Here is a 27017-nt window from a genome sequence, read left to right on the forward strand (position 1 = left end):
CTGCTCTTCTGCTTTGGAGCTACCCTCAGATTTTAGACAGGAAAGAGGGAGGGGAAAGCACTTTAGCTGCTCCTTATGGATGAGGACACAAGCACTTGCTGGGAACAAACCGCGCAGCAAGACAAGGGCTCGGGTGCTCAAGCGGAGCTTGTGGCGCGCTGTCAGGACAGGCTGGCTCGGGGGACCCATCCCAGAGCTGATCCAGCCGGAGGCCGGTTCAACGGCCATGTCTGGCAGCTCCACCTCCTGTTTGTACCCCTTGATACCAAGGCAGCACTGCTGTGAGAGCTGATGGGCAGGGACAGCCAGGAACACGCTGACAGAGGAGCTGAGCGCACAGCACCACACGCTCTGCTTGTGACAGCCCGGCAGCAGAACCACGCGGGTCTGCCACCCCTGCAGGACTGGATGCCAATGCCATTCCAGTCCCCGCGGTTTCTGGCCGCTTTCTGCAGGGCCTGCGGTCAGCCTTGGGCTTCTGCTCGTGGGGCTTTTCCTGGCCTTTGACTTCTCCTCCCACGAGCAGCGCATTTGCAGATGATTCAGGTCCGAGTCAGTGCCATCAGCCAAGTGCAAAGGGTGTTGGAAAGTGGAAGGTGGTTAAAATAAATAGGATGGGAAATGGCTTTTAACCTGTCCTCTCCATGGGTTTCCTCCCAGCAGAGTCACTGGAAACACAAAGCTCCAGCTGCTGCCTTTTCCCCTGCTCCCGTTACAGACCTGCAAAGGCTCCGGTCAAGCTTTTTGCACCACGTGCATTTGTTCCCCGCCGAGCCCCATGACTCCCTGCCTTTCCTTCCCACATCACAAATCTTTAGGTGAAGATGGCTCTCGCTTCTCTGGTGACAGGCTTTGAATGAGAACCTTAATGAAGTAGGACAGGCTCTCTGTCAATCCATCTGTATGGGTGCTGCAGCCAGAAAAAACAGCCTTGCTGGATTGCTCCTCCCCAGGAACTAATTCAAGTATTAGCAGATGGAGGCAGAAGAATCCCTGGCAAGGAGGAACTTTGTTTGGAGGGTGCCCTCCTGCTTCTGCAGCACTTGCTGGCATTGCTTTGAGCCAGCAAGCTGCGGTTCAGGGGAGGAAGTTCAGGGGTTTCTGTGTCATTGTGGGAGGCCCCAATTAGCAGTACTTTGGCACTGGGGGGGGTCCCTGACCCTTGCTGTCCTGGCTGAGGCTATTTCTTTGGGAAAAGAGAATCACATCCTAACTGTGGTGGGTTGACCCTGGCTGGATGCCAAGTGTCCACCAAAGCCGCTCTATCACTCCCCTCCTCAAGCTGGACCGGGGAGAGAAAATATAACAAAAAGCTCGTGGGTGGTTGAGATAAGGACAGGGAGAGGCCACTCAGCAATTACCATCACGGGCAAAACAGACTCGACTTGGGGAAAATCAGTTTCATTTATTACCAGTCAAATCAGAGTAGGAAAATGAGAAATAAACCCCAAATCTTAAAACACCTTCCACCCACCCCTCCCTTCTTCCCTGGCTCAACTTCACTCCTGATTTTCTCTACCTGCTCCCCCCGAGCAGCGCAGGGGGACGGGGAATGGGGGGTTGCAGTCGGTTCATCACATCATCTCTGCCGCTCCTTCCTCCTCAGGGGAGGACTCCTCACACTCTTCCCCTGCTCCAGCGTGGGGTCCCTCCCACAGCAGACAGTCCTCCACAAAATTCTCCAACATGGGTCCTTCCCATGGGCCACAGTTCTTCATGAACTGCTCCAGCGTGGGTCCCTTCCATGGGGTGCAGTCCTTCAGGAGCAGCCTGCTCCAGCGTGGGTCCCCCGCGGGGTCACAAGTCCTGCTGGCAAACCTGCTCCAGCGCAGGCTCCTCTTTCCACGGGTCCACGGGTCCTGCCAGGAGCCTGCTCCAGCACGGGCTTCCCACGGGGTCACAGCCTCCTTCGGGCACATCCACCTGCTCTGGCGTGGGGTCCTCCCTGGGCTGCAGGTGGATATCTGCTCCCCCGTGGACCTCCATGGGCTGCGGGGGCACAGCCTGCCTCACCATGGGCTGCACCACGGGCTGCAGGGGAATCTCTGCTCCGGCGCCTGGAGCACCTCCTCCCTCTCCTTCTTCACTGACCTTGGTGTCTGCATGGTTGTTCCTCTCACATATTTGCACTCCTCACTCCAGCTGCGGTTTGTGTTCCTTTGGGTTTTTTCCCCCTCTATGCTACCACCGTTGCCGATTGGCTTGGCCTTTGGCCAGCGGTGGGTCCGTCTTGGAGGTGGCTGGCATTGGCTCTCTCGGACACAGGGGAAGTTTCTAGCAGCTTCTCACAGAAGCCACCCCTGTAGCCTGCCCGCTACCAAAACCTTGCCACACAAAGCAAATACCCTAACCCACCACATCACATGGAGTTTTCTGGAGATCATCTGGCATTTCCTTCTGCTGGGAGTTCAGCCAACAAACTCCCCTGCCCTGAGCTCCATGTTACCCCAAGGATGGGCTTCCTCTCTGGACACCTGGTTTTGACAGTTGGCAAACGTTTTCTGAAGGAACTCCAGCAGGACCTGCCTGCCCCAGGAAGCCACAACCAGGCCCTACAGTAACAGTTCAACAACTCACCTGAAAGGCAACGCAGGACAGACTCACCAAGCAGCTGTCTCAGTGTAGGAGCTGATCCTGTGCTGCTCAGGGACAGCTCACTAACACTTTCACATGCAGCCCCTGTTCCAACCATTCCTTAGCTCTCTTAGGAGACAGCCTGCTTTCCAGCCAGGGCGACAGAAAGCTGGGGCAGCTAAAAGGGGAAAGGAGAGCCAAGAGGCTGAAGAAAGCATCTGTAACAAGACATTTATTGATGTGCAGGTCTCTGTTCTGAAACAGAATCAGCTGCTTCCCCTGGCCGGGCTCCCAGCAGCACTGCAGCGCCAGCAGCAGCTCAGCCACTGCCGAGTCTTGGCAGAAAAACCAAGGAGGCTGACCGACAGGGCCCACGGTCCCTCTCTGTGCTCAGGTCCAGGACAAGGTCAGGCTCAGTGGATACCATGAAGACATAGATGCGGCGGGATAAGTCGGGCCCAACACAGCAGTCTTTCCCGCTGACATCCGATTTCACTGGGATGTCACTCAGCAGAAGTAGTTTTTCATCTTCTGTGCTGCATTCTTCGTAGGCCTTTGGGCACACAAGAGAAGGAAGCAGCTAGCACAGATGCTCTACGAAAAGACTCAAAGCTCCCCTGCAAGGCTCACTCCCATCATTACAGTGAGGATCCATGACTGAGCCTTCATCCAAACATACCAGGATCAGGCGACAAAACCCAGAAGAAACAAGATCTGTCACTTGCAAAGAGACACCCCCTCCACCCCTGCCCTCAGTGGTATGTTGCCCCTCCAGCATACAAGGAGAGAGCTGTAAAGCCACTTCTTCCAAAGAAGCTGTGCTAGGGACAGAGATCAAAGCTCCAGGGCAAGAAAAAGGAGATGACAGTATTTGACTACATGAGACTTTTTAAAAAAAAAGTTCTGTCACAGTTCCTGATCTAATGGAAGGAGTTTATGTGATTAATGCTCACAAAAACAAACACTTGCTGATACAAATGTGTCTTCATAAACTGGCTGAGCTGCTGTCAGAAGGGTGAGACAGCATCCTAGTCTCATCCTGCTACCCCAACACTTCACTGAGCCAGTCTAGCTCACAAAGCCGCAGAAAGCTGAGGGGAGTCGGGAGAGGGAGAATGTAGTGAGCTAAATCACCTCCCTGAAGGATCAGGCAACAGAAGAGCAAGGAAAGCATGGGGTATGCCGCTGGTGACAGCAAGCGGCAAGAGAGCTCGGGTATCCTGTGGAAAGCCCTCACAGTCAGCAGGGGTGACACACGTTTTCTGCTTGAGGGTGGCGTAGAGCTGGCGGACTGTAATGGCAGCCACCCGAGACATCATCCGTTTCAAACAAAACCAAGCAAAACTGACGGACAGACCATGTTGGACAAGGGCAGCGGGATGCATCCAACAGACCCTCAGCTGCCTTGGCTGGGGTGGGCAACCAAATGCACTGCCAAGCAAAAATACAAAGACACTTTGAGCAGGTCCTGTGAGGTGAGACCAAGGCAGAGAGAGGCCTGGAAGGGCTAACAGGAGGGGTAAGTAGCTACTGCTGAAACAAAGCCACGGTTCAAGTCAAACACCCATCTGGAGACAAGCCTTGCCTTTCTGGAGAGCCGATTTCACACTCAGGGCTTGTTTGCTGCATCAGCAAAGACCTTTAAGTGAGGAAGCACATGGCACCCCTCCCTGCCTGCATCCTCCAAGCTTTTAACAGGACACTGAGGGGTTTGAGGGTTTACCTTTACTTTAACAGGAGGCTTGGGCAGGTATATGCTTCTGCTATAGCTGCTGCTGTTGCAGGGCTGACTCTGTTAAACTGCTGGATTTGTCTCTTCCACACCTGCCAGAGTCCTGTGCCGTCCTTCTCCACTCGCACCTCGCTAGCCCAGGCCCCGGCAGTGCAGAAAGGCAACTCCTGCAACTCGAGCTGCCTCCTGCAGAAAGGCAGACTGCTGAGAGCAAGACCTGGGACTGGGGCGTGCACTGAGCACAGGCCTGCAGACCCCAGATGCTGCGGCCTTCCCCTAGCATTAAGCAGCGGGCTTCCTTCTAAAACCTTTCTTTCTGCCCAGGGCTCATAGTTTTTCCCCCCCTCATAATTTTCTTTCCTTCCATGGAAGGCTCCGGAACACCACGGTGTTCACCACGGTGAAAAGGTTTTCCTAAGGCCATCATTTTCCCTCCTTTCCTAATGCTGAATCACCACTGCATTCACCACAAGAACAGAGGATTTTCATCAGCACAGAGACTGAAAATGATCTCGAGACACATCTAGTCTGGGCCCTTACACTGACAGCATCAAGGACAGGCTGGCAGCCAAGAGAAATGTTCCTGTAGCTTCCACTGAGGTTTCCCAAAGCTCTGGCCAGTGCCCAAGCAAAACGTCTCTATCAGTGACTTGTGGTGGTCTCATTCTTGCCTACTACAGGTTCCCCGGGCTCACCCTAGACGTGTGCCTGCCTGAAACAGTGAGATGGAGATGTTTAACAGGCATCAGCTTTGGAATAATCTGCGTGAGAATCACTCCCAGCTCCATTCCCCAAGCTAACTGGTCACCAGTAATCAGCGTTTCTGAGGCTCCAGTGGCCGGCCTAGATAGGCAAGTCAAAGCTTTCTCCTCACAGCACATCAGTTGCCAGCTTACACGTACAGAGAAGACGAGAAGGACTCACTAGAGTGGACAGAGTGCTTGGCATGTTTCTCCTCCAGGTTATGCTGCAGGGAAGTGCCTGAGGCTCAAAAGAATATTTACAGTCCAAGGAACCTAAAACCTTCACCCAAGCGTCTGAGCCAGGATCTTTGAGGAGACCTGTGGAGGAGGACAGAACAATCCTGACAGTGAGAAAAAGAGGTATTTCATCAGCTTTAATCAACAACAACAAAAGCGCAGGTGGAAAACGCGGAATTCTGCAAGCATGGGAAGTATGGCTTCCTACAGCGCATGCGCTTGCTGGCTAGATTGCTAACCGAGTTACTGACTCGATCATTGACCATCTCTGCAGGCACCTATAAAATTGTCCTTCTTCACTCCAGCCAAGTACCTGGACAGTGACAGGCAATTTGCCACAATGACTCTAAAAATCATCTCGCGCATTCTAGGTTACGAAAGGCAAACTTTCAAAGCCAGCTCTTTCTTCTGTTCCGCCAAGAACAAGTTTTATTAAACTTGTAGAAACTTAATTATTTTTGAAATCTCTCTCGTCTCTGTGAAAGACGACTGAAATTAGCCAACAGGCTGAACAATTTGTAGCTAGGAAGCTGGGTTTCACCACCCGTGCACAGCCCTGGACACACCTCCCTCGATGCTCACTTCAGCCCCGTTCCCATCAGTCCTGTGCATGCTTCCACTCCAGCAGCCAGGCTGGACACACACGCGGATGTCACCGGGGAGCCCACAGAGAACGTGCTCTTAATTACCAGCTCTGCAAGCACTGTCAATCGTAGCTAACGTAAGTCAACATCCAACCTTCCTTACAGCTGTCTGTAACCTCGTCAAACCAAGCGTTTGGACTGTTTTCTTTGACAGATCCCTGCTCTAGACTGAATTTATTTGTGATGTTTCGACAAAATAGCACAGCTGTTTCTACGAATGCAAGGGGAGGGTTAACAACATGCTGCTTGTCCACGTCAAAAATATCAACACCTTGTTTGATGAGGGAGCTTTGCCAGCGGGACTGCCCAGCCCAGCCCCACGCTGCTCCCTGGGGCAGGATGGATCTCAGGGTGCAGGGCTGGGTGCTGCAGGCACAGGACAGGCAGAGTGCTCCTCCGTGCTGCCTGCGCTCCCTCTACCGGCACCCAGGAAGAGGAGGAGAAAAGCCTCTCTCTGATGCAGTGAGGGGAGGGGTGGAGAGGAGGGTTGGCAAGGCAGGAGCAGGGTTGAGACCTAGGCAGGAATGGGGCAGAAGAGACGAGCAAGAACTAAACTGATTAGCACTGGGGCAGGGGGGAATGTGAAACCCAGGGACAGAAACTCTGAGGGCTTGGTGGCTACCAATATAATCGCAACAGCGGAGTGAAAATCACATGGTATTTTCTCTGGAGGGCTGTGCATTACACCAGCCAGCCTGCCTCACCAGGCTGACCCCGCTCAAGCCGGGGATCGCTCAGCTGGAGAAAGGCCGCAAAAATACACTTCTGGAACCTCCACCACCTCCTGAGCACCGGCTGCACCCATGACTTCACAGCACATTCCACAACAGAACAGATCACAGTATTTAGCCCACAAAGACTTCCCTACTGGCAGAAAAATAAGCACAACAACAGGCCTGTGTCGGAGCAAACAGGGACAGTCTTCCTCGGGCAAAGCCGCGCTATGAACCCCCAAAATATGACCTCTAGTCATGTTACTGGTGCAAGCCTGGTAATAAGTTACTCAAAACCATGTCAGATAAAGCAGCTGGATCCCTGCCATCCAGAGAACCAACAAAACCTGCCCAAGGTCTGCATGGAGGATAGTGAGCAGACCAACAAGTCTCTGAACAGAACGTTTAAGGATACAAAGCATGTATCCTTGAAAAACACGTTCAGTTAAACAAATCTCGCTGCTAGCAACTAGCTGTGAAGCGAACGCTCGCCATAAGGACAACGTAATTAGTAAAAAGTAGCGCGCGACAGATGCTAACAAACAGAGCAATTCAAGGTATAAGGATGATGCTTACGGCTCTAATTACATGTGCACAGTGATGAGCTGCAGCTTGGATTCAAGCTGCTGGGGACCAGGGCGCAGCCTCACACTTGTCACACTGTCCATTCTGCCCCCAACAGGAAAACCCACCCAGCGAGCCCGGCCTGCCCAGGCAAGATGCAGGGCGAGGAACGAGCCAGCAGCCCCGTTTCTCACCGGGACAGGGGATTAGAAACACGCTCCAGGCAGTCAGATGTGTCACAGGATCAGCAGCGGCACTTGCGAGTGCTGGGAAAGAGCCAGAATCCCAAAGACACGCTGGTGGCCAGCGCCGCAGAACAAGCCACCTCATTTTCTGCCAGTGAAGCTCCGTGCCGTGACCTACGGGGTCCTGACACCCTGAGCGTCCTCCCTGACCAGGCAGAGCAGCTTTGGAAGCAGACCCAGCCCTCTGTGAGGCACCTGGAGAATGCATTTCAGGAGCTGGTATTTCTAGAGGCTTATCTTGGAGCTGTCCCAAGAAGCAACTTCCAGATAGCAGGTAACATCGCCCAGCCCGAGCAGGCGGTCAAGCTCGGGACTGCAGGTCTTCTTATCTCTTCATAAGGACCCTTGAGGACGGGAGCAAATTAACAGCTGGGAGCTCGCTGCGCCAGAACTAGATCAGAAGAAACACGTGTTCTATAAAGACAAGCTCCCGGAGCCCTCTGGGGCTGAAGCACTGCCCTTCTGCTTCTGCAACAAGGCCCAGAGGAGCTCAGAGCTCGTTTTCCAGAGATGCCAGCCAGGGCCTGTCAGCCCCGGAGCTAGAGGGGTTGGTCTCCATGATGCTCAGGAACGAGGTGGGGACCGCAGCACCTGCCCACTGCAATCTAACCGCAGCCAGTCTGCAGTCACGACAGCAACGACAGAGATAACGAAACCAGAAGAGCCTAATAAACGCGCCGGGGGCTGTGTGGGCCGCAGGCCAAGGGCCCAGGAGCAGCTCAGACGTAAGGGCTCAGAGGGGACGGCCGGGCAGCCAGGAGGCCCCGGGTGTCCCGCCCCGCACCCACAGAGCCGCTCCCCCCCCGGGCCGCCCCAGCGGCCTCGGCCTCCCCGGGCCCCCGCCGCCCACCTGGGTCGGCGCACACCTCCATCAGCCGCAGGCACCGCTCCGGCCGCAGCAGCCGCCACGCCGCCGCCGCCGCTTCTCCAGCGCCTCCTGCTCCTTCCGACGCTCCCGCTCCCGCCTCCTGGCTGCGGCCTCCCCGGGGGCCCTCCGCCGCCTCGGCCGGCCTGCCGGGCCCGCCGTGGTGGGGGAGCCGGCCGCCGCACCGGGGCACCGGGGCCACGGGGCTCGCTCTCGGGCTCCGACTCGGAGACCGCCCAGGCGGCGGCTCGCCGGGCCGCAAGCCCCGGGCCGCGGGACTCGCCGCCAGGCATGACCGAGCGCCGGCGACCGGGAGGCGCCAGGCCCCGCCCACTGCCGTGGGAACGGGACAGCGCCGCCCTCTATCGGCCCCGCCGCTCCTCAGCCCCGGCACGATCGTTCCGCCGGGGGCGGGTGTGGGGGCGGCCCAGGGGGCTCTGAGAGCGCGGGGTGGGGCGGGGCGCGGCCCCTTTAAGAGCGGCGCCGCCGCCATGATCTGCCTGGTGCTGGGCCTCTTCGCCGGCCTCTTCCAGAGCGGTGCGGGCCGGGCCCCCCTGCCCCTTGTCCCCCCGCGGCTGAGGGCTCGGGGCCGGGCCGGGCCCCCCTGCCCCTTGTCCCCCCGCGGCTGAGGGCCCGGGTTGGTCTCCTTCCCCCGCCCTCACGCCTCCGCGCTCTCCTTGCAGCCTGCAGCGGGGCCAACGAGCGCACCTTCGTGGCCATCAAGCCGGACGGGGTCCAGCGGCACCTGGTCGGGGAGATCATCCGGCGGTTCGAGAGGAAGGGCCTGCAGCTGGTGGGGCTGAAGCTCCTGCGGGTGAGCGGCCCGGCCCGGCCGGTACCGCTGCTGCCAGGGTCGGGGATCCCCTGGTGCCGAGGGGCTGAGGCTGGGGCAAGGCCTGTGCGGCCCCGGCGGCCCCGGCTCTGCTGGTGACTGCCAGGGACTTTTCTGTCGGTGCCCCAGCTTGTATAGCCTGCTGTTGTCATTTGGGCACCAGATCCTCGCAGGTCAGAGGGGTGCTGGCACTCAGGTGCCTAAACTGCTTCTGGAGGAGTGATTCCTGCTGTGGGGAACATGCCTGCCCTTTGCTGTGTCTATGCTCCAGAGCTTTCATAGTGGCTGTTCTAAGCTGGCTAGTGTTGCTCCTCGAACCTAGAAACTTCTCCCCTCCCTGTGTCAGGCTTCAGCAAAGCAAGGCCATTTCCCTCCTGGAAGTGAGCGTCTGTGCAGGAGCTTGATTGTAACATGCGCTCTCCAGCTTTAACTCCATGTCTTGGGTGTAGACCTTGCCCAATTCCCCCCCCTGCTGAGAGCAGACTAAGCTTTGTGTTCTTTGTGCTCAGGCCTCGGAGGAGCTTCTGAAAGAGCACTACATCGCCCTTCGTGACCGTCCCTTCTACAGCCGTCTGGTGAAGTACATGAGCTCTGGGCCTGTGGTGGCCATGGTGAGTGCTGGCCCGGTTCTCCCTGAACCAAGGCACAGAAAGTAAGCACAAAGTATTAGCGGCGTTGGCTTGTGGTACGATGGCAGCGAGGTGGTCTCCCTCTTCAGAGGGCCTCTTGAAGCTGTGCTGAACTGCAGGGGCGTTTGCTGCGGTGAATGAAATCCACAGACAGTCCTGATCATTTTCCAAAAATCAACTTTTGAAGCCTATTTAGAGAGAGAGCCTTTCCTGTCTCTCATCCAGGTGGATCAGCTGGGGAATTTAGAGGACAGACAGTAGGATCTGCTGGGGGAGTTGTGGAAGCTGATTCTTGTTTTACTGTCGCATAGGTCTGGCAGGGCCTGGATGTGGTCAAGACAGTTCGCACCATGATTGGAGAGACGAACCCAGCTGAATCCAGGCCTGGCACTATCCGAGGAGACTTCTGCATTGAAGTCAGCAAGTGAGAGCTTTGGCTTTTTCTTCCCTCAGTGTTTCAGGGCATCCAGTCCGGGCATTCCTGTGCAAGGCCTGCCTGAGGCATGCAAGTCTGCATCCGCAGAGCGTAGCTGCTTTTCCCTTCTGTGCTCAGAGCAGAGCCATCTCCCTAGCAGGAGGTGCTGACCTCTGTCTCCTGGGGTTGGTTTTGCCAGAAGGAGGAGCCTGCTGGGTTTGTGTCTTTCCTGCACCCTGAGGCCTTCTCTGTTGAAAGCAGATGGGGGTTTCCTTGTCTTTTGCTCTGGGGAATCAGGACTGTCAGGCTGTGAAGAGGAAGAAGGGAGGAGCCATCTCAGCCCTTTTCTGGGGGAGCAGGGCACCTGGAGAGCTGCTGTAGCTCCACTGGGCATCCGAGTCTGTAAGAAAAGCCAAGCAGGAGCTCTACGTGCAGTAGGGCTCTTTGCTGGTGAATATCCACTGGCTGTGACCTTGGGTGGCTGCAGCCTGGCTTGTGGTAGACACCACTTTTTATTGAACTTTCTGCTCCATGGTGTCTGATACCAAACCTGCTTCATAGGACCTGCTTTGACAGGAGGAAGGAGGGAAATCTGGAGGCAAAACTTGAATTACTGACATAAAACCAAGGCAAACCCCAGATCAACAGCCGCTTGCAGCTCCTCCTGTAGCAAACAAATGGTACCTCATCATAGGAGGAAGGAGTGCTGGGAACTGATAGCTCCTGCACATCCATGACCTAAGCCGTGTTCAGCATAACCACAAACCCCCTGAGCTGGAAGGAGGAGGGCTGTGCAGTGGGAAAGAATATTGTAGGATGTGACTGGCTCAATCGGTTTAATTAAATTTGTCAAGATGAAATTTTCCAACTGCAGCTTCCCTCTCCTGCCTTTCTCTGCTTAGTCCCGGCTGATCCCTTTCTTCTTCCCCACAGGAATGTGATCCATGGCAGCGACTCGGTTGAGAGCGCCCGGCAGGAGATCTCCCTCTGGTTCCGCCCGGAGGAGCTGACTTGCTGGGAGGACACGGCCGAGCACTGGACCTACGCGTGAGGAGAGCAGCCCGAGGGAAGTATGTCTTCCTGACTGGGCATGGGACATTTCCATCCACTTCATCGCAGCTGCTTGGGCTGGCTGTGGATCCTGCTGCGGTGTCGCCTGCTGTGGGGCTTTCTGTTCTGTGTGTGGGTGGAGGGGTCCTGGGAGCTGGTCTGTGTGTGTAACTGTGCGGTTCAGCTCCCTGCAAGAGTAGCTATTTCTTTGGTTTTTTCCTTTTTCCCCCCACCCCTCTCTGCTATAGTAAGTATTTGGTGGTGTTGCTCTGTTTGCTGCAGCATCATAAATCCCAAGTAGCTCAAGGTGACTTATTGAAGTGAAAACTGGGCTCTCTGCCCATTCCTGTGTGTTGTCAGACCTGCCTGGCACAGGAGAACGTGTGCTGGGAGGGGTGCTCTGGTCACTACAAGGTGATGTGATCGATATAATCTACCTGCATTTCTATAAGGCTCTGAGCCTGGAAGGACAAATCACCAGATGCTGTTAAATGCACAGTTTCTCTGTCTCTGGTTCCTAGCTGTGGGTGCTGGGAGTGGGGGAGCGGCACCTCTGGATCTGCTCTGGTTCTGTGCGGGCCTCCACTGCTGGCTGTGTGGCCCCTGGCCTGAGCCAGCACAGTCGGTCTCACGCTTGTACCTCTGTGGCCACTGACAGGCTAGCGAAGCAGCAGCACTGTGCAAACCACAAGAATAGAAAGGGGGGGAGTGAGGTGGGGAAGGATTTGTAGATTTGGGGCTCAGGAAGGACTAGCAGGACTATTTAGTTTTTTTTCTCATGTGCAGTGCAGGCTATGGAGCCCTGGCACCGAGCTCTGGGAGATCCTGAGAACTTCCTTGTCTGACGGTGGAGCTTCCCTGCTGGGAGGGTTTCTGGAACAGTTGGACACCACCTTGAGCCTGCTGTGAGCTCTCCCTGGAACATCAGACTCCTCCGAGCTGTGTTGCATCTGAGCTCCCTGCACAGCCTTGCTGGAGCATAAGGGCAGGGACAGAGACATTGCACCCTGACATGGAACGGGGGCACGGTTAAACCCAGGGAACAAGGTCCCCCAGGGCTCTCCAGCGTGTAGGCTTGGATGTTTTGGCTGTGCCCGAAAAGGCTGTCTCTTTCCAGCTCCCCAGCTTTGTAGCTGCTGGGGAATGAGTGCCATTCTCTGCGGGCAGAGAATAATCTCGCCCTCGCTCCCCGCCTCCAGGCTGGCCCCAAGGGTGGCGGGGCCGAGGCGGGAAGCACCAGCAGTGACACGGGAATGAGCGCTGAGGGGACGGAGGGCCTCCCTCCGGTGACCGGGGCTTTCCTCAGCTGCCCTGCTGCTGCAGCCAGGGCTCCTCCTGCCTTCAGGGCCTTCTCCAGGTGGCTGTTCAGGGCGCTAAGTATGTGGCAGATTCAGTTTGCTGCAATTACTCCTCCATTTGCTTTATTGTAATAAACTCTGGCGACCCGTCATCTCTCCCACTGGTTACTTTCCCCAGGGACTGGGAGGGCAGAGGGGGTGGTGGCCGTCGCCTGGGCGGCTTTCGGCGCACTGAGGGGGATGCGAGCAAGCACTGTTGGCGAAGCGGCTTCGCCGACCCCGGGCCGCCGCCCGCTGCCATCCGCCGCTGCCATCCGCCGCTGCCGTCGCCGCGCGAGGCCTGGCGCAGGTGCGAGGGCGGCACCCGCGGCGCAGAGGGCAGCGGGGATAGGCCCGCCGTTGTGACGTGGGCGTGGCCGGCGTCCGTTGGGCTGGGGCGTGGCTTCAGCGCGAGAGCAGCGCCCCCTGCAGTCACGCGGCGGCGGTGGTGAGTGCGGGGCGGCCCTGCCCTACCCGGCCCCTCCCCGGCCCCGCAGGGCGGCCGGAGCTCTCCTCAGCCCTGGGCCCCCCGCTCCCCCTCAGCGCGGCCGGAGCTCTCCTCAGCCCTGGGCCCCCCGCACTCCCCTCAGCGCGGCCGGGGCTCTCCTCAGCCCTGGGCCCCCCGCTCCCCCTCAGCGCGGCCGGGGCTCTCCTCAGCACTGGGCCCCCCGCACTCCCCTCAGCGCGGCCGGGGCTCTCCTCAGCCCTGGGCCCCCCGCTCCCCCTCAGCGCGGCCGGGGCTCTCCTCAGCACTGGGCCCCCCGCTCCGGGGCTCCCTCCGGCGGCGCAGCCAGCCCCCGGGCTCCGCTCAGCCCCCCACGGGTGCCGGCGACGGGGTCGCTTTACCGGGGCAGGGGTGTCCGGGCCTCCGTGCAGCGGGAGAGCTGCCGGCCGGAGCGGAGCCCTTGCCCGAGGCGGTGCAGCCCAGGCCGGCGTTTCTGCCCGGGGCTGCTGGGCGGTGTCCCAGCAAGGCTGGTGGGGTCGTTTGGTTTCCGTGACAACTGTAGTTCCTTCAGCCTTTGGAAATGGAGCGGTGTGGTGTTCAGACAGAGACGCGGGGGTGGGCAGAAGTGACAACGTGGGGGGCTGCCAACGGTGGAGGGAATTGTGGTTTGAGGGTCGACTTCTTTCTTTCTCTTTAATGATTGCAGCAAGCACTAGCAGTGCGGGCACTTGTCATTTCCCAAGCAAACTTCAAAATCAGACGACTTGTTCCACCTCCAACGTCCTTGGTTATCCCTCTCCGGCCGGTGAAACTCCTATCTGCGCAGCTGGGGCAGACTGGTAAGACTTGGCCACAGCCATGACGGAGCCGCGCAGGGTTTCGTTCACCACTCTCCACGGTCCACAGAGCAGCAGCTTCCCGGAAGGGTCTCGGAAGGACTCTGAACCGGCTGCAACAGCTGTTCGAATCACAGTCCCTCTCTTTGAGCCGGATGAAAAGCATTATCCAGAATTTTTCTACCCAGATCTTCTGGAGAGTTGTCGAGGGAAAGTGAAAGGTGGTTCTTCAGGAGACAAGGTAAGTGTCCTCGTGGCCTGTGGGGAACAATGCTCGTTTCACTTTAAATTGCTTGATCTAAAGGGATTTTTGGTACCTGGCTTGCTAGCAGCTCTGAGCAGCTCTTTTCTAAAGAGCATCCAAAGGAGAAATGCTTCTACAATACGTGGCTGTATCTTTTTGAGGACCCTGCTCTACTGCACACGGGTATTTCCACTGTAGTGCTTGGCATCTCTTCCTGTGTGGTGGACGTGGTGCTTCCAGGTGTTGCCTGACAATTCTGTTGGCCTGTTGAAAGCCGTTTCCCAGGATACGATGGCACGCAAACTTCTGTAGCATCTGAACTTTGCCTCATGGGTGTTTTTCTATGAAAAGAAAGTTGATTGGATTCTACTCATTTTTACTGCTTAGCGGTCAGTTAATGGTACACGCTGCTTTGTTTTGTTTTCTTTTGAGAGTCTTTTGGTTCTGCTTCTGCTAGGAACAAAAAAGATCTCATTCTTCTATTCTGTACTGGAGCCAATGTCAGTGTTGTGTATCGTTGCCATCCCTGTGGTAATTGGAAAAGAAAGATGAACGCACTGTCAATCTGTTATTGTTTAGGGTGGCAAGAGACGTAGAAAGGACCGTATTCAGGACTTGATGGGGTATGGATACGACGAATCTGACTCCTTCATTGATAATTCTGAAGCAGTGAGTACTGGGGCAGGAGTGAGGGTGGTTAAAGGCAGCTGCCTGGAGGGGGCTGAGCTGGCACCTGGGGAGAACCTGAACTGGGTGCAGGCCAGGAGTGCGCCAGGGCTGGGGAACGAGAGCTCCCGGGGCAACCGCATGGCAGGAGAATGCTGGTTGGCAGGCGTGTCCACAGCCCCATCCGTTCTTGGGGGAGCACAAGTCCCACTCCATTCTCCAAGCAGCTGAGCTACAGAATAAAGTAACAAAGCTTACAGTGCCAATAGATTGTCCTCTGTTATTTCCAGTACGATGAGCTTGTTCCGGCTTCTCTTACTACGAAGTATGGAGGGTTTTACATCAACTCAGGAACACTGCAGTTTCGACAAGCATCTGAATCTGAAGATGACTATGTTAAAGAGAAGAAGAAGAAGTGTCCCAAGGTCAGCAAGGCAGCTGTCTCGATTATTTCCTCTGTTAGAGGTGTGCTCCTTTTTGGTGGCAATGTCTGTTGGAGACAGCCCCGTTTTCATAATGCCGAAGCAAGGCGGCTAAAAGGGCAAAGAGCAGGAGCACTTGGCATCCCTGCCCCTTTCTTGATAGGATTGTCTCTAGTGTAAAAGCTGGGTGCACTGTGAAATGTTGAAGACAGTGTGTGCCAGAACCGTGGTGATGACATGTATGGGGGTTGGGTTAACGTGTCCAGTGGGGAAGAAGCTGTTCTCCAGTTCTTGGGAGAGGGCCTAAAGTGGCTGTGGGGGTGCAGGTCCAATTCCATGGGCAGGAGATGCGTTGATTGTGACTTGGTTTTAACCCTGTCCAGAAGCGGAAGTTGAAAGACGGAGGTGAAAAAATGAAGAAAAAGAAGAAAGATGATTCTTACGACAAGGAAAAGAAATCCAAAAAGTCCAAGTTTCCAAAAGCTGGGTAAGGAGCGGGAGGGAACGCTTGCTGCTGGACACCTTGCTTCAGGGTTACGGGTGGGATTTGTTACGCTGCGGTAGTACCTGTTGCAGTGGGGGGTGGCTTGAGTGCGTGCTGCATAAACACCAGCAGGTAAAGCCCCGTTGCTTCCAAAGTGGGAGAAAAAAGGCAGCTGGTGCTTAGGGAAGGAGCACAGCCCCACAGCACGAGTGTCCGAGCAAAGAGGGGCACAGCTAGCTGCAGTGTTGGTGTTTCTTGGAGCTCTGTTTAGGCACTGACAGTGGCAACAGATATTGGAGAGCCTGAAGAGAAGGAAAAGGAATTTGCTCTCCTGGTTTTAACAGGCAAAAAGCGTCCAGCTACTGTCATGCTAACTCCCTCTTGCTTCAGTGCCTCTGCACTAGTTGTTTGTGCATTTCCAAATCTTCCTTGCCGGAACAATGGACGTAGCTAAGTTTAAGCTGCATCGCCTCTCGGCAGCAAGGAAGGACTCGTACATCAACGCAAGCCTTGCACTATGGCAGCCCTGTCCCTGGTGTGAGTGGTTGCAGAGGTGATGAACCTGTTGCATGAGTCTTTCTGCTTCCCCTCAGTTTCAGGTTGCACAGCTGCAAAAAGCTTTACCTTCAGGTCCTTAGAGTAGGGGGCCATGAATGGAGAAACGGTTGCTCTCTGGAGGGCAGCTACGCTCTACACCTTAAAAATGGAAGCCATGGCTCAAATCAGTTGTGAAGTCGAGTTGAGAGGCAGAGAAGTGTGCAGAACAGCAGTGTCATGTATCCGCAAGTCTCCCTGGTTTCCAATAGATGGGTATAGTTTCCTCTGCTGCAGCAGAATCTGCTTTAGGTCGGTTCTGTTAAACAAACATTCTGTTAAACATTTCCGTTAAAACATGCCATTTCCATCATTCCCGAGGTGTTGTTTCATGGGCAACACTTACTAAATCTGACATAAAATGCCTTCAGAAAGCATAGAGGATTACAGAAAAGGAACTGAAACTTAATTTAAAGTTGGGTAAGTGAACACCTGATAGATAAATTACTAAAAAAAGAGATACCTAACAATGAAAACGCCTTGTGTCGTTTAGGGCATCGGGTACCAGGTGAAGTGTCAGGACTTCAGTCTTATCCTTAACTCTCAGGTATGACCTTAGGATCATAGAATCATAGAATATCTCAAGTTGGAAAGGATGCCTAAGGATCATTGAGTCCAACTCCCTGCTCCTTGCAGGACAACCTAACAATAAACCATGTGACTAAGAGCATCGTCCAGATCCTCCTTGAACTTTGACAGGCTTGGTGCCATGAGCACTTACTTCCCTGGGGAGTCTGTTCCAGTGAAAACCACCCTCTCAGTGAAGAACCTTTTCCTAATGTCCAATCTGAACTTCCCCTGACGCAGCTGCATTCCGTTTCCTTGTGTCCTGTTGCTGGTCACCAGAGAGAGGAGATCAGCACCTCCCCTTGCGGAAGGTGTAGACTGCGATGAGGTCACCCCTCAGCCTTCTCTTCTCCAAGCTGAACAAGCAGCAGGACCTTTAAGACCTTAAGAGGCAGTACAATATCTTTCCTGGTGTAATTGGTTAAGGGGCTAAGGCTTTCTAGGGGATTGGTACATATGGCCGAAGTGACCTGGGATGAAGGTATCCTTCTCTCTTCCCCTTAATCTGGTATTCATTTCAGTTCTCTTTTCTCCTCTGTACTTTGTTTACAGCTTTACAGTGTTAAATGCAAGTAAAGAGAAGAAGAAGAACAAGAAATACTCTGGCGCTCTTGGTGTCAAGGAGATGCTGAAAAAGTTTCAGAAGGAGAAGGATGCACAGAAGAAAAAAGATGAAGAGCAGAAAGCGTCGACTCCTTCACTGGCAGAACCTCCAGCCCCAAGGGAGACGCCCGCTACCAAAACCTTACCACGCAAAGCCAGTACCCTAACCCACCACATCACATGGAGTTTTCTGGAGATCATCTGGCATTTCCTTCTGCTGGGAGTTCAGCCAACAAACTCCCCTGCCCTGAGCTCCATGTTACCCCAAGGATGGGCTTCCTCTCTGGACACCTGGTTTTGACAGTTGGCAAACGTTTTCTGAAGGAACTCCAGCAGGACCTGCCTGCCCCAGGAAGCCACGACCAGGCCCTACAGTAACAGGTCCAGTCTCACCAAAGAGCCAGCGGGGAGCAGGACATTTAACGTCAGGACACACTGCAGAAAATACATGGCTTGTTCAACAACTCACCTGAAAGGCAACGCAGGACAGACTCACCAAGCAGCTGTCTCAGTGTAGGAGCTGATCCTGTGCTGCTCAGGGACAGCTCACTAACACTTTCACATGCAGCCCCTGTTCCAACCATTCCTTAGCTCTCTTAGGAGACAGCCTGCTTTCCAGCCAGGGCGACAGAAAGCTGGGGCAGCTAAAAGGGGAAAGGAGAGCCAAGAGGCTGAAGAAAGCATCTGTAACAAGACATTTATTGATGTGCAGGTCTCTGTTCTGAAACAGAATCAGCTGCTTCCCCTGGCCGGGCTCCCAGCAGCACTGCAGCGCCAGCAGCAGCTCAGCCACTGCCGAGTCTTGGCAGAAAAACCAAGGAGGCTGACCGACAGGGCCCACGGTCCCTCTCTGTGCTCAGGTCCAGGACAAGGTCAGGCTCAGTGGATACCATGAAGACATAGATGCGGCGGGATAAGTCGGGCCCAACACAGCAGTCTTTCCCGCTGACATCCGATTTCACTGGGATGTCACTCAGCAGAAGTAGTTTTTCATCTTCTGTGCTGCATTCTTCGTAGGCCTTTGGGCACACAAGAGAAGGAAGCAGCTAGCACAGATGCTCTACGAAAAGACTCAAAGCTCCCCTGCAAGGCTCACTCCCATCATTACAGTGAGGATCCATGACTGAGCCTTCATCCAAACATACCAGGATCAGGCGACAAAACCCAGAAGAAACAAGATCTGTCACTTGCAAAGAGACACCCCCTCCACCCCTGCCCTCAGTGGTATGTTGCCCCTCCAGCATACAAGGAGAGAGCTGTAAAGCCACTTCTTCCAAAGAAGCTGTGCTAGGGACAGAGATCAAAGCTCCAGGGCAAGAAAAAGGAGATGACAGTATTTGACTACATGAGACTTTTTAAAAAAAAAGTTCTGTCACAGTTCCTGATCTAATGGAAGGAGTTTATGTGATTAATGCTCACAAAAACAAACACTTGCTGATACAAATGTGTCTTCATAAACTGGCTGAGCTGCTGTCAGAAGGGTGAGACAGCATCCTAGTCTCATCCTGCTACCCCAACACTTCACTGAGCCAGTCTAGCTCACAAAGCCGCAGAAAGCTGAGGGGAGTCGGGAGAGGGAGAATGTAGTGAGCTAAATCACCTCCCTGAAGGATCAGGCAACAGAAGAGCAAGGAAAGCATGGGGTATGCCGCTGGTGACAGCAAGCGGCAAGAGAGCTCGGGTATCCTGTGGAAAGCCCTCACAGTCAGCAGGGGTGACACACGTTTTCTGCTTGAGGGTGGCGTAGAGCTGGCGGACTGTAATGGCAGCCACCCGAGACATCATCCGTTTCAAACAAAACCAAGCAAAACTGACGGACAGACCATGTTGGACAAGGGCAGCGGGATGCATCCAACAGACCCTCAGCTGCCTTGGCTGGGGTGGGCAACCAAATGCACTGCCAAGCAAAAATACAAAGACACTTTGAGCAGGTCCTGTGAGGTGAGACCAAGGCAGAGAGAGGCCTGGAAGGGCTAACAGGAGGGGTAAGTAGCTACTGCTGAAACAAAGCCACGGTTCAAGTCAAACACCCATCTGGAGACAAGCCTTGCCTTTCTGGAGAGCCGATTTCACACTCAGGGCTTGTTTGCTGCATCAGCAAAGACCTTTAAGTGAGGAAGCACATGGCACCCCTCCCTGCCTGCATCCTCCAAGCTTTTAACAGGACACTGAGGGGTTTGAGGGTTTACCTTTACTTTAACAGGAGGCTTGGGCAGGTATATGCTTCTGCTATAGCTGCTGCTGTTGCAGGGCTGACTCTGTTAAACTGCTGGATTTGTCTCTTCCACACCTGCCAGAGTCCTGTGCCGTCCTTCTCCACTCGCACCTCGCTAGCCCAGGCCCCGGCAGTGCAGAAAGGCAACTCCTGCAACTCGAGCTGCCTCCTGCAGAAAGGCAGACTGCTGAGAGCAAGACCTGGGACTGGGGCGTGCACTGAGCACAGGCCTGCAGACCCCAGATGCTGCGGCCTTCCCCTAGCATTAAGCAGCGGGCTTCCTTCTAAAACCTTTCTTTCTGCCCAGGGCTCATAGTTTTTCCCCCCCTCATAATTTTCTTTCCTTCCATGGAAGGCTCCGGAACACCACGGTGTTCACCACGGTGAAAAGGTTTTCCTAAGGCCATCATTTTCCCTCCTTTCCTAATGCTGAATCACCACTGCATTCACCACAAGAACAGAGGATTTTCATCAGCACAGAGACTGAAAATGATCTCGAGACACATCTAGTCTGGGCCCTTACACTGACAGCATCAAGGACAGGCTGGCAGCCAAGAGAAATGTTCCTGTAGCTTCCACTGAGGTTTCCCAAAGCTCTGGCCTTGGGACGTGACCGGGTCCAGCGATACGACTCGCTTGTATGGGCGTTTTGCTATTGCCTTTGTCGGCGCAGAGACGTGCTGGCCGAATTCCTGCCACGTGTCTAGGAACAGCACTTCGATGTTACCGCACAGCTGCAGCACCACCAGCGCCTGGAGGAGCAGCAACAGAGGCGAAACAAGTAACACGCCGACCAACGGGACAAAGACAGGCTTGGGTGGGCCAGCCATGAGCCAGGAGAACCCGAGGCCCTCACCCTCCTCGAGCCTCAGCCAGTAGCGCTGGTGTCAGCCCTGGCCACCAAAGGCCCCCAGCGAGAAGAGCAAGGGAAGCACACGGGTAGGACACATCCCTCGGCAGGATGAAGCTGGGCTGGGGCTGGGGGCGGGGAGAGGCTGGGCCGCCTGCATTAGCTCTGTTTACACAGCGCCGCAGTAAAGCCTGCTCGTCCTTCTTAGCTCCCAGTAAGCCAGCAAGTCATAACCCCCTTTGGGGCATAGTCAGGCAGGGCAGGAATTTAGTTCAAGGGATATCAAGCAAGGGTTTAGATTGTATTTGACCTAGTTTAGGACTGCTGCAGCATCACAAGGAGCATTCTTGCTTTGCTGTGGGACACAGGCTCTGCAAGGCAGTGACCTGGGCGAGAACCAACAGCCCCCTTCACAGCTAACTGGGCAGTTCTTGGTGCGGCTGGGGAGGGGAGGCTGGTTCAGCTCTGAACCCGGGCCGTAAGAACAAGAGGCTCCAAACCATGCCTCAAAGTCTGCAGTCCCTCTTCAATCCCATTGCCAGCCAGGGTGAAGGAAGATGCACGTGGATGCAACCTGATCCAAGCCAGCCACCACCTCCCCTGGCAAAGCATTCCCTACACACAAGAGCTCACCAGCGGGAGCCTTTTCCACGCAGCTCAACCCCAAGTAACATAAAACTTCAAGGACTGTAAGGAGTTTTACCTCCAGTATCTCCTCCTGAGTCATAGCCAGCTCTGGGCCAGGCTGGGAGCTGGGACTCTGCTTTCCAGGGCTCAGTGCCTGCTGCCTGTCCTGCTCCTGGTTACACCTACAAGCAAGACACACTGCTCGCACACAAGCTCTACATAGTCACACCTCAGGGCTGCTCTCTCATATAGAGGAGAAGGTCAGACTTAACCCACCCACACCTGCCACCTTCCAGTCTGACTTGAAGGGGAGACACGAAACCAGGGTGAGAGCCACTCATTTCCTCTGGTGGCAGAACTCAACAGGCCATAGCTATTTTTTTTTTTTTTTAATACGCAACACTCTTGGCAAAATTTATCCTCACAGGCTTAAGTGAGAAAGAGCCCAGGAGGTGGTGAGACAAGAGCTCTCCCTGGGAAACACTCCAGGCAGGACAGGACAGACTGAGCTACTATAGCTGCATCTATGCGGGGAACTCTGGAAGTGATCACACCATCACCACAGAGGAGATTCCTCTCCCATGCATGTACGTCGACAGGAAGGACCCAGGCACTGGGAGCAGCACACAAATGAGGCATTCAGGGGGCAAGAAAAGGGCTCCAAGCACTGAACATCTCTCCCTACTTTGTGAGCTGCACACAGTGCTGGGAACAGCAGGGCACTTCAGCGAGAGCAGTTCCCTCAGCTCTGCTGTATCGCTGCGGCTCTCCGCCTGGGGTACAGAGAGAAGCCTTACCCGTGAACCCCTTCTGGCTACCAGATCCTCAGAGGCTGCTGTAAACGCATGTGCAAAGTACACCCTCAAGACTGCAAAACCCAAGTCCTGGCCCCCATGAGCACGGACTTTGTGATTCACAGCCACCAGTGATTCAGCAGCTCAGCCCCAAATGTGACCCCGCTGCAGACACGCTGATCAGCACCCGCTGTGAGGTTCCCCGGCACGTACCGCCTGTAGGCATCCAGCCCCACGACACCTAGGCTGTAGGTTTTGGTGGAGGAGCCCTCCAGATCGGCCAAAGGCAACACCTGGTCCAGGTCAGGCTGACTTGCTGATGGGGCATTGACAAAAAACTCTGAAGCAAGAGAAATCACACCCAAGTCTGCAGCAGCCTTCCTCTCCAAAACACACCCCCCCACCTCTGGCAGGACAGCAGGGCCTTCCAAGGTGCATCTCATCGGTGGGAACGGGCAGGAGCCAGCCTCAGACTGCAGCCGAGAGCATTGCCTTTGGGCACGCACCACATGCCACATCTGCCAATGTCCCGCTGCTTCTCCTGGGGTTAAAGGCGAGTGCCTGCGTACCATCCCTCGGGCTGTACTCAGATAGGGCTTCTCCCCCAGGTTCTCTCCTTTCAAACCATCGCCCTCTGTAACACAGCTTTGTTTCAGGGTGGAGCAAGGGCAGTCTTGAATGAACCCTCCCTCCCCTTCCTTCTTCACCTGGCAAAGTGACTCTGCTGTAGAGCACTGTGTAGGTCTAGCTCAGAGATCTGTATCACCTGGGTTAGGGAAAAGAGGCACTTAAGAAAATCTTCTGGCTCTACCAGCACCTCTTTCTCCTCTTCAGTCTTCACTGTGGGGCCATCCTAAAGAAGATAAAATCATTTCCAACACAAGTAGGGGTCCAGCATGAAAGCAGACTCAAGCCTCCACCCGTGCAGAGGTGTCCACACTGTAAGAGGCACCAACGCTCACAAGGCTACGTCAGTACTACGCTGGTGAGAGACCATGGCTGGCTGAAAGGTAAAAACCCTCCCTGAACAAGCACATCACTGAAGGTGCAAATACCGTTTGACACAGAACCTTCCAAAACCAAACTGAAATGGGAACCGTATTTGGTACCAGAAGGTACCCGCCCTTTCAGGTTCCCAGGGAGCAGGGTTCAAGAAGCAATTGCTGGGCTTTCCAAACGAGGGGTCCTACAGCACATTTGCCCAGCCTCTCCCAGGCGTGCAGCTGTTGCCCGTAGCAGCATGCTGTGCACAGCATCTGGGCTGGGAATCCTGCCCAGTGCCCAAGCGAAACGTCTCTATCAGTGACTTGTGGTGGTCTCATTCTTGCCTACTACAGGTGCCCTGGGCTCAGCTTAGACGTGTGCCTGCCTGAAACAGTGAGATGGAGATGTTTAACAGGCATCGGCTTTGGAATAATCTGCGTGAGAATCACTCCCAGCTCCATTCCCCAAGCTAACTGGTCACCAGTAATCAGCGTTTCTGAGGCTCCAGTGGCCGGCCCAGATAGGCAAGTCAAAGCTTTCTCCTCACAGCACATCAGTTGCCAGCTTACACGTACAGAGAAGATGAGAAGGACTCACTGGAGCGGACAGAGTGCTTGGCATGTTTCTCCTCCAGGTTATGCTGCAGGGAAGTGCCTGAGGCTCAAAGAATATTTACAGTCCAAGGAACCTAAAACCTTCACCCAAGCGTCTGAGCCAGGATCTTTGAGGAGACCTGTGGAGGAGGACAGAACAATCCTGACAGTGAGAAAAAGAGGTATTTCATCAGCTTTAATCAACAACAACAAAAGCGCAGGTGGAAAACGCGGAATTCTGCAAGCATGGGAAGTATGGCTTCCTACAGCGCATGCGCTTGCTGGCTAGATTGCTAACCGAGTTACTGACTCGATCATTGACCATCTCTGCAGGCACCTATAAAATTGTCCTTCTTCACTCCAGCCAAGTACCTGGACAGTGACAGGCAATTTGCCACAATGACTCTAAAAATCATCTCGCGCATTCTAGGTTACGAAAGGCAAACTTTCAAAGCCAGCTCTTTCTTCTGTTCCGCCAAGAACAAGTTTTATTAAACTTGTAGAAACTTAATTATTTTTGAAATCTCTCTCGTCTCTGTGAAAGACGACTGAAATTAACCAACAGGCTGAACAATTTGTAGCTAGGAAGCTGGGTTTCACCACCCGTGCACAGCCCTGGACACACCTCCCTCGATGCTCACTTCAGCCCCGTTCCCATCAGTCCTGTGCATGCTTCCACTCCAGCAGCTAGGCTGGACACACACGCGGATGTCACCGGGGAGCCCACAGAGAACGTGCTCTTAATTACCAGCTCTGCAAGCACTGTCAATCGTAGCTAACGTAAGTCAACATCCAACCTTCCTTACAGCTGTCTGTAACCTCGTCAAACCAAGCGTTTGGACTGTTTTCTTTGACAGATCCCTGCTCTAGACTGAATTTATTTGTGATGTTTCAACAAAATAGCACAGCTGTTTCTACGAATGCAAGGGGAGGGTTAACAACATGCTGCTTGTCCACGTCAAAAATATCAACACCTTGTTTGATGAGGGAGCTTTGCCAGCGGGACTGCCCAGCCCAGCCCCACGCTGCTCCCTGGGGCAGGATGGATCTCAGGGTGCAGGGCTGGGTGCTGCAGGCACAGGACAGGCAGAGTGCTCCTCCGTGCTGCCTGCGCTCCCTCTACCGGCACCCAGGAAGAGGAGGAGAAAAGCCTCTCTCTGATGCAGTGAGGGGAGGGGTGGAGAGGAGGGTTGGCAAGGCAGGAGCAGGGTTGAGACCTAGGCAGGAATGGGGCAGAAGAGACGAGCAAGAACTAAACTGATTAGCACTGGGGCAGGGGGGAATGTGAAACCCAGGGACAGAAACTCTGAGGGCTTGGTGGCTACCAATATAATCGCAACAGCGGAGTGAAAATCACATGGTATTTTCTCTGGAGGGCTGTGCATTACACCAGCCAGCCTGCCTCACCAGGCTGACCCCGCTCAAGCCGGGGATCGCTCAGCTGGAGAAAGGCCGCAAAAATACACTTCTGGAACCTCCACCACCTCCTGAGCACCGGCTGCACCCATGACTTCACAGCACATTCCACAACAGAACAGATCACAGTATTTAGCCCACAAAGACTTCCCTACTGGCAGAAAAATAAGCACAACAACAGGCCTGTGTCGGAGCAAACAGGGACAGTCTTCCTCGGGCAAAGCCGCGCTATGAACCCCCAAAATATGACCTCTAGTCATGTTACTGGTGCAAGCCTGGTAATAAGTTACTCAAAACCATGTCAGATAAAGCAGCTGGATCCCTGCCATCCAGAGAACCAACAAAACCTGCCCAAGGTCTGCATGGAGGATAGTGAGCAGACCAACAAGTCTCTGAACAGAACGTTTAAGGATACAAAGCATGTATCCTTGAAAAACACGTTCAGTTAAACAAATCTCGCTGCTAGCAACTAGCTGTGAAGCGAACGCTCGCCATAAGGACAACGTAATTAGTAAAAAGTAGCGCGCGACAGATGCTAACAAACAGAGCAATTCAAGGTATAAGGATGATGCTTACGGCTCTAATTACATGTGCACAGTGATGAGCTGCAGCTTGGATTCAAGCTGCTGGGGACCAGGGCGCAGCCTCACACTTGTCACACTGTCCATTCTGCCCCCAACAGGAAAACCCACCCAGCGAGCCCGGCCTGCCCAGGCAAGATGCAGGGCGAGGAACGAGCCAGCAGCCCCGTTTCTCACCGGGACAGGGGATTAGAAACACGCTCCAGGCAGTCAGATGTGTCACAGGATCAGCAGCGGCACTTGCGAGTGCTGGGAAAGAGCCAGAATCCCAAAGACACGCTGGTGGCCAGCGCCGCAGAACAAGCCACCTCATTTTCTGCCAGTGAAGCTCCGTGCCGTGACCTACGGGGTCCTGACACCCTGAGCGTCCTCCCTGACCAGGCAGAGCAGCTTTGGAAGCAGACCCAGCCCTCTGTGAGGCACCTGGAGAATGCATTTCAGGAGCTGGTATTTCTAGAGGCTTATCTTGGAGCTGTCCCAAGAAGCAACTTCCAGATAGCAGGTAACATCGCCCAGCCCGAGCAGGCGGTCAAGCTCGGGACTGCAGGTCTTCTTATCTCTTCATAAGGACCCTTGAGGACGGGAGCAAATTAACAGCTGGGAGCTCGCTGCGCCAGAACTAGATCAGAAGAAACACGTGTTCTATAAAGACAAGCTCCCGGAGCCCTCTGGGGCTGAAGCACTGCCCTTCTGCTTCTGCAACAAGGCCCAGAGGAGCTCAGAGCTCGTTTTCCAGAGATGCCAGCCAGGGCCTGTCAGCCCCGGAGCTAGAGGGGTTGGTCTCCATGATGCTCAGGAACGAGGTGGGGACCGCAGCACCTGCCCACTGCAATCTAACCGCAGCCAGTCTGCAGTCACGACAGCAACGACAGAGATAACGAAACCAGAAGAGCCTAATAAACGCGCCGGGGGCTGTGTGGGCCGCAGGCCAAGGGCCCAGGAGCAGCTCAGACGTAAGGGCTCAGAGGGGACGGCCGGGCAGCCAGGAGGCCCCGGGTGTCCCGCCCCGCACCCACAGAGCCGCTCCCCCCCCGGGCCGCCCCAGCGGCCTCGGCCTCCCCGGGCCCCCGCCGCCCACCTGGGTCGGCGCACACCTCCATCAGCCGCAGGCACCGCTCCGGCCGCAGCAGCCGCCACGCCGCCGCCGCCGCTTCTCCAGCGCCTCCTGCTCCTTCCGACGCTCCCGCTCCCGCCTCCTGGCTGCGGCCTCCCCGGGGGCCCTCCGCCGCCTCGGCCGGCCTGCCGGGCCCGCCGTGGTGGGGGAGCCGGCCGCCGCACCGGGGCACCGGGGCCACGGGGCTCGCTCTCGGGCTCCGACTCGGAGACCGCCCAGGCGGCGGCTCGCCGGGCCGCAAGCCCCGGGCCGCGGGACTCGCCGCCAGGCATGACCGAGCGCCGGCGACCGGGAGGCGCCAGGCCCCGCCCACTGCCGTGGGAACGGGACAGCGCCGCCCTCTATCGGCCCCGCCGCTCCTCAGCCCCGGCACGATCGTTCCGCCGGGGGCGGGTGTGGGGG

The 27017-nt window shown here is 55.3% G+C and overlaps 3 protein-coding genes across 3 annotated transcripts; 2 read left to right on the forward strand and 1 right to left on the reverse strand.

The window, feature by feature from the left end:
* The first annotated feature begins 8793 nt into the window (after window positions 1-8793).
* On the forward strand, window positions 8794-12494 carry LOC104024301 (nucleoside diphosphate kinase 3). Its single transcript, XM_075718647.1, has 6 exons — window positions 8794-8854; window positions 9001-9131; window positions 9659-9760; window positions 10090-10202; window positions 11127-11263; window positions 12030-12494. The coding sequence occupies exons 1-5, from the start codon at window positions 8809-8811 to the stop codon at window positions 11242-11244; spliced, it is 510 nt and encodes a 169-aa protein (XP_075574762.1). The 5' UTR covers window positions 8794-8808; the 3' UTR covers window positions 11245-11263; window positions 12030-12494.
* Window positions 12495-13883: 1389 nt separating this feature from the next.
* Window positions 13884-17746, forward strand: LOC142594560 (ubinuclein-1-like). Its single transcript, XM_075718918.1, has 5 exons — window positions 13884-14102; window positions 14685-14774; window positions 15062-15196; window positions 15577-15680; window positions 17391-17746. The coding sequence occupies exons 1-5, from the start codon at window positions 13884-13886 to the stop codon at window positions 17740-17742; spliced, it is 900 nt and encodes a 299-aa protein (XP_075575033.1). The 3' UTR covers window positions 17743-17746.
* A 477-nt stretch (window positions 17747-18223) lies between these two features.
* EME2 (essential meiotic structure-specific endonuclease subunit 2) lies at window positions 18224-26887 on the reverse strand. The gene is given in 12 exon segments (XM_075718920.1): window positions 18224-18487; window positions 18587-18728; window positions 19637-19825; window positions 20293-20408; window positions 21210-21315; window positions 22141-22265; window positions 22694-22780; window positions 23509-23582; window positions 23585-23644; window positions 26580-26639; window positions 26642-26779; window positions 26782-26887. Coding segments are annotated over 12 exon segments (1464 nt in total). The 3' UTR covers window positions 18224-18226.
* Between the last annotated feature and the right edge of the window lie 130 nt (window positions 26888-27017).

This window comes from Pelecanus crispus, chromosome 11 (genome assembly GCF_030463565.1).
Source record: "Pelecanus crispus isolate bPelCri1 chromosome 11, bPelCri1.pri, whole genome shotgun sequence".
NCBI classification, from domain to species: Eukaryota; Metazoa; Chordata; class Aves; order Pelecaniformes; family Pelecanidae; genus Pelecanus; species Pelecanus crispus.